Source organism: Heptranchias perlo, unplaced genomic scaffold, assembly GCF_035084215.1.
Source record: "Heptranchias perlo isolate sHepPer1 unplaced genomic scaffold, sHepPer1.hap1 HAP1_SCAFFOLD_79, whole genome shotgun sequence".
Taxonomy (NCBI): domain Eukaryota; kingdom Metazoa; phylum Chordata; class Chondrichthyes; order Hexanchiformes; family Hexanchidae; genus Heptranchias; species Heptranchias perlo.
In genome coordinates, this window is record NW_027139824.1 from 191988 (window position 1) to 199396 (window position 7409).

The 7409-nt window shown below is 40.7% G+C and overlaps 1 protein-coding gene across 1 annotated transcript; it reads right to left on the reverse strand.

Annotated features, from left to right (window-relative positions):
- Positions 1-1283: 1283 nt before the first annotated feature.
- Positions 1284-4487, reverse strand: LOC137319267 (probable G-protein coupled receptor 139). Its single transcript, XM_067981560.1, has 2 exons — positions 4418-4487; positions 1284-2185 (listed from the first exon to the last, which is right to left on the reverse strand). The coding sequence occupies exons 1-2, from the start codon at positions 4485-4487 to the stop codon at positions 1284-1286; spliced, it is 972 nt and encodes a 323-aa protein (XP_067837661.1).
- Positions 4488-7409: the final 2922 nt, after the last annotated feature.

Below are 7409 nucleotides of genomic sequence, written 5' to 3' on the forward strand. Positions count from 1 at the left end.
TTAGAAATTTGGATATCAATATAAAAACACTGCCTTCATCTGTTCAGACACATGTAAAACAGTTACATTCATTAAAACATTTGCCTACATAACTCTCTCCACACTTCAGAAGTAATTCATTGTGTGAAGTGTTTGATGTATGTTAATTTAAAAGGCACTGTACACATTCCTTGTTAATTAATTACGTTGGACATTTGTAGACCAGAAGATATCTGCACCTTCGTTTTGTTGTCTCATTTTGTTTCTTTTGCTGTCTATCGCTCTCCTGCACTGATTCTTTCTTTGTTTCTAGTTCTCTTTGCTTGACTGATTATGTCATCCATCTCGCTTTGTCATTTTCCATGTGTGTCTGTCTCACTTTATGCCTAACTTTTCCTCTGCCACTCTCAGTTTCTTTCTCAAGTTGTGTCCCCATTTCTCTCAACTTCCTTTCGCTCACACATTCGCACTCTTTCTCTTATTCTTAATCTGTGTGATTCATTTCAGGCTTTGTTATTTGAATATATCCATGCTCCTTTCCTGTTTGTGCTTTTTCTCCATGTATTTCTTTCTCAATATATTTTACTCCTTATATTTTTCTCCATCTCTCTTGTTTTTTCTATTTCTCTTTCAGCCTGCTGAGTGCTCTGATTTTTGCTCTGTTTATGGCTTTCACGGTCTCATCTATCTATCTAATCTATCTATCTATCCATCTATCTAGCTGTCTGTCTTTGTCTGTTTATCTATCTACCTATCAATATATCTGTCTGTCTATCTGTTTGTCCGTCTGCCTATCTATCTATCCATCATCTTTCTATCGACCTGTTTGCCTGTTTGGATGTCTCTTTCCAACTATCTACCTATCAATATATCTGTCCGTCTGTCTGTACATACATCTAGCTATATGTCTGTCTGTCTGACGATCTATCTATCCATCTAAATCTATCTATCTATCTATCTCTGTCCTTTTTCTCTCTTCAGTTATATGGAGTGCACACATTCTGATGAGGCCCACAGCATTGACTTTGATTGGCAGGTTTGCCCATTTTGCCTGGCGGCCATTTAGTTGAAGTCCAGCTGAGCTCTTTAGTGCCGCCTTTACATAAACAATTCATTTATCATCCGCAGAACAAGTCCTGCCACAATCGGTCAGATTATCAAAAAATATAACATCAGAACCAGATTCAAGGTCATTTCAGGATTCAGTGCTGTAATATAAAATGTACTTTCCGTCCACTGGGAAGTGTAGGTGATGGAGTATGAAATGGGATTTAGTTCCAATGTTTGAAACCCTTCATCTCTTTCTATGATTTCACTAATTTAACAATTAGATTGAATGGGTATTTCACCGCGTTCTTCAGCTCCTCTCTGAATTTAGTCTGGGTCAGAACATAAATACACGTGTTTGTGCAGGAACTGAGAATCTGAAGCATATTTGCTGTGTATTCTGTAATAAAAAGAGGATCATTGACGGAGTAATGATAAACCTTTGTAATCCTCCGATAGATGTAAAATACAACCAGAGTCAACCAAAACAAAATAAAACTGCCCGATATACTGAAGAGTAAAATTATGGATTTCTTTCGGTTCTCCATCTCTGGGTCCTTGTGATTCTCTCCATTGCTGCGGCCCCGGAGTCCTCTGCGGACTCGACTGGTCGCCAAAATGTGTCTGACCGTCAGACTATTGAACAGTAAAATCAGCAAGAACGGGAGACAAGGGGTTAAAATGCGGTGAAGCATGTCAAATGCAGCCCACGCGGGTGAAGTATAGAAGATCGGTTTAACCAAACAATTCCAGGGAAAATTATCAATTATATAGACAGCTTCAATTGCAAAGTACCAGGGAACACTCTCTAAGCAGGCCAGCACACTCACTGTTCCCAGAACTACAGCCGCCGTTCTCTCGGTACAATATTTAGTTTTCAGCTTCTCACAACAAATGGCCACAAATCGATCAAAGGTGAAAGCGACTGTGAGCCAGACAGACACTTCTGTGGTTGCAAATACCAGGAAGTAAACGAGACTACACACGGGAGTAATTCTCATGAATGAAATTGGGAAATACATCTCACCAATCCACCTTAACATGGGATCAGCGATAACGACCAGGAGATCCGCCACTGCCATGGCCACCAGGTAGACACTGATACATTTGGAGAGACCGCACTTTCCTCGGGACAGGATCACAATCGCCACCAAGTTAACTGTAAGAGACAAAAACGGAAGCAGAGATATTATTGATCAGACCCGGAGCAAAGCAGCAGTTTATGAGGATCTAGAGTGAAATTTCCAGCTTTGTTGCTGCATCGAAGGGTGGAAAGTGATTCATTGACCTGGGCAGTGCTCTCAGGCAGAGAGATGTTTTTAAAACACAATGATAAACAATGAATTGGGAGATGGATACAGAAAGTGAATAAAGTGAGCAGCGGATCCACTAGAATGACTGAGTGAGGGCGCAGTGTCGGTGGGGAAGGGAGAAGGGGTTTTACACACCTGGAATTCAGCAGATTAAAGCCGGATTTGGGCTCCAGACGGACGGGGAAAGATCTCGAAGGTGAGGGGACAGAGAGAGGTGCAGCTGGTTTGTTGCTCTGGGTTAAGAGAGCCGACAGGGGCTGGCACTAAACGGGAAAGGCAATGGGAGATCGAGCCAGTGACTGAGACTGGGAGGGAGACAAGTAAAAGGACATGTAGGAGCTGGAGGAGTCTCAGAAGCAGATGGTTTGGGAAAGAGGATAAACTGAAGCAAGGGATGATGAGACAGAGGATTCAATGCAGTGGGAGGAGAGGCTGGGATTCACAGGGAGAGACGGCAGCAGAGTGTTAGAGGAAATCTAATCTCTCGGTCCCACTAACACTATCCAAATAATACACTCAACAGTTCATTTCTGGGGTTCTTGGTGTCAGGGAACCTGTGTTGGGTATAACATATGTTCAATAAATTTACTTTGTACATTCAATTAAAATTAAATTTAACAATATTAATTAAATCAATCTCCTTGTTTATTGAATGCAGCCGAGCTTTAAAAATACACAATCCTAATAATTCATTATGATCGATAAATTACTGATTCTAAGTTTTAACTACATTTTAATTATGTTTAATGATATGTTGGAAAAACAAGGAACATTCACAAAAACAGACTGAGGACCTGACAGGGATAAAAACATGAGGAGCGAGTCCCACAATAAAAACTCCCCCAATCTGACCACATCATAATAAAACCTTCAATTCACATTTTCTATGTTTAATTCCACTGGAAGGTTCAGCAGTTCATTCTGATGAATTATTCACACCACAGCCTCTCGCTTTCCCTCTCACTCACCCTCTCTATCACTCACTCTACTCTCTGTCACGAGTCCATTTTCATATCCGATTAAATCCTATCATCCTGCGCCTTCATTCTGTTCACCAGCCCCGTGTTCCACCGATCCTATTCTCAGTGTAAGTTTGTTTAATAGTGAAGCCTCTGTGGGATATTTTAATGTTTCTACAGATCATCCAAGTCTCGATCTGTTCACCTACACTGTTCATTTCATCTGCAAATCATGGAATAAACAGAATCAAATGCCTCTTCCAGACAGATCTCAAAATAACTGAGATTCCTTCTCCTGTAATTATAAAGTAAAGCGATAAATGGTGGGGTTTTTCAATTAACACAATGCCAACATCATACTTATAATCTACAGATAAATAGAAGGGCTCCTGATTCCACAGATACAGTGAAAACTGAGACAACATAACATCAAACCATTTCATTTTACAGTGTCCAGTGTTAGTCAGTGAATTTTTCCACAGTGAAGCAGAGAAGGAGATGTGAAAGAATCAGCAATAAACTCAGTTCAGAAGCCAGACATCTGAATCAGCGTCAGATGCACATATAATGAAATGATATTTCATAACAGTGATAACCAATAAATACATTGAAATCCCAGTTAAACTGAAACATGTTATTGGGGAGCAAGGACACCTGATTCCAAATAATAACAATATATAGTAACAATATATAAAGGTCACTACAGATATAAAGTAACTCCTACAAGACCGAACGTTTACAAGCTAATGGCACACCATTATTAAACAATACATTAAGTACACAGAGTAGTCCAGTAACAATGCCAGGGTTGGATATAAAATAACATTACAGATATAATGCAATTGCTACAAGACCGAACGTTTAGAAGTTAAGGAGATATCATTATCCAACAGTCAATTCAGTACAGCTAATTATGCTGTGGCATTGCGGATACACAAAGATAATTACAAATATACATCAGCTCCAACAAGATCGAAAGAGCAGAGACTTTACTCATTCTATCATTCAATGATAGAGCAGAACAGGTGACTGTTTAAAACAAGCACGGAGAAAAAATAATTTGCCAAGCACAACATAAGAGTTAACACCGATTTACCCCATTAACAGATAATGGCTTACCTGGAACTCCAATGGCTGCAAGAACAGGATAATAAATTGCTTGTATCTGAATAATTACTGGATATCCCATTTCTGTGAGAAGCAGTGACTTCTGTTGGTCTGGAAACCACAGCTCCGACAACCACTCTGAGCTGAACCATTCCAATGAGCCCTGATTTATACAGGGGATAAATCTCCACTGACACAGTTATACTCCTGATCATCGCTGTTAGTTACAGTCACTGGAACAAACACATTACATCAGCAGCTTTGACTCTGATGTAAATAATATGGTGGATAAAACACAAACATCTCAAAGTCCAGGACATTATCTTAATCAGACCTCTCTCGGGAATAAAGTTAAAATCCGTGCTCATACAGGAATGATCCAATAATAATGAGCGGTTCATTTACAGTTTCCATATAATTGCATTGACCATGTTCACTCCTGGAGATTCATTTATAATTTATACCGATTCTCCGCAGTGTACACTGAATCCAGGGACAGAAGCAAACCCGTTTCACTCTGTTCCTGCAGTTTCTCAGTTAAAATATGAATATTGAGTCTCTGACACGAGGACAGTTAAAGGTAAGGTTGAGGATTGCAGACTAGAAATGACTGTGGGTGATATTAGGAGGCGGACACTAAACGTGTACAATTGACATTCCTCTCTCCGCTATTTTACTGCAGATGTTTACCCGTTTATTCTCCATTGGTTAACGGCTCCAGTAAAATTGGTCCCGTGTAACACCGAGCTGAGCTCATGACCCGATTTAGGAACATAGGAACATAGGAGTAGGCCATTCAGCCCCTCGTGCCTGCTCCGCCATTTGACAAGATCATGGCTGATCTGTGATCTAACTCCATATACCCGCCCTAGGCCCATATCCCTTAATACGTTTGGTTGCCAAAAAACTAACTATCTCAGATTTAAATTGATCAATTGAGCTGGTATCAATTGCCATTTGCGGAAGAGAGTTCCAAACTTCTACCATCCTTTGTGTGTAGAAATGTTTTCTAATCTCGCTCCTGAAAGGTCTGGCTCTAATTTTTAGATTGTGCCCCCTACTCCTCGAATCCCCAACCAAAGGAAATAGTTTCTCTCTATCCACCCTATCTGTTCCCCTTAATATCTTATCAACTTCGATCAGATCACCCCTTAACCTTCGAAACTCCAGAGAATAAAACCCCAATTTGTGTAATCTCTCCTCTAACTTAACCCTTGAAGTCCAGTTATCATTCCAGTTAACCTACGCTGCACTCCCTCCAAAGCCAATATGTCCTTCCGAAGGTGCGGTGCCCAGAACTGCTCACAGTACTCCAGATGCGGTCTAACCAGGGTTTTGTATAGCTGCAGCATAACTTCTGCCCCCTTGTACTCTAGTCCTCTCGATATAAAGGCCAGCATTCCATTTGCCTTCTTGATTATTTTCTGCACCTGTTCATGACACTTCAATGATCTATGTACCTGAACCCCTCAGTCCCTTTGGACATCCACTGTTTTTAACTTTCCACCATTTAGAAAGTACCCTGTTCTATCCTTTTTTGATGACCTCACATTTGTCTACATTGAATTCAATATGCTACAGTTTTGCCCATTCACCTTATCTATCAATATCGCTTGGTGATTTTATGTTTTCATCTACACAGCTTACAATGCCACCAATCTTTGTGTTATCGGCAAACTTAGATATGAGACTTTCTGTGCCTTCATCTCAGTCGTTAATAAATATTGTGAATAATTGAGGCTCCAAGACAGATCCCTGCGGGACTCCACGAGTTCCATCCTGCCAATGTGAGTACCTTCCCATTATCCCTACTCTCTGTCGCCTTTCACTCAGCCAAATTCCTAACCAAGTCCGTACTTTTCCCTCGAAACCATGAGCTTCTATTTTATCTAAAAGTCTCTTATGTGGGATCTTATCAAATGCCTTCTAGAAGTCCATATAAATAACATCCATTGACATTACCCAGTCCACTACTTTAGTCACCTCTTCAAAAAATTTAATCATGTTTGTCAGGCACGACCTACCTTTCACAAATCTATGCTGGCTCTCTCTGATTAACTGAAAATTCTCGAGGTGTTCAGTCACCCTATCCTTAATTATAGACGCCAGCATTTTCCCCACAACAGATGTTAGCCTAATTGATCTATAATTCCCTGGTTTCCCTCTCTCTCCTTTTTTAAAATCAATTTTCCAATCTAGAGGGACAGTCCCTGAATCTAGAGAACTTCGAAAGATTATAGTTAGGGCATCTGCAATGTGCTCACCTACTTCCTTTAAAACCCTGGATGGAAACCATCTGGTCCTGGGGATTTGTCACTCTTTAGTGCTATTTTTTTCTTCATTACTGTTGCTTTACTTATGTTAATTTTATCGAGTCCCTGTCCCCGATTCAATATTAGTTTTCTTGGGATTTCCGGCATGCTATCCTCTTTTTCTACTGTAAATACTGACGCAAAGTAATCATTCAACATGTCCGCCATTTCCCCATTGTCAATGACAATATCCCCACTTCCAGTTTTTACGTGGCCAACTCTGCTCCTAACCACCCTCTTTTATCCTAATGTAACTATAAAAGTTCTTCGTATTGGTTTTGATATCCCTTGCAAGTTTCTTTTCATACTGTCTTTTTGTAGCTCTTACTATCTGTTTTGTGACCCTTTGTTCATCTTTGCATCTTTCCCATTCGTCAAGTTCTGTGCCATTTTTTGCCTTTTTGTATGCCCTTTGTATGCCCTTTCCTCCATCACAAAGGCCGCGTGATCCACTCGCCCGCCTCCATTCCTTCCTCAGCCCATTGCCATTGAAACGCTTATACATCCCTCCACCAGATTCCATTACTCCAGTTCACTCCTGGTTGGCCGCCCATCCACCACCTTCCTACCAGGACTAGGTCCTGCTCGGCAGCACTGACCATCACTGACCCGCAGTTCCAAATCGCATTAATTTTAAAATTCTCATCTTTGGGTTTAAATCCGTCCATGGCCCAGCCGTCAACATCCCCCGC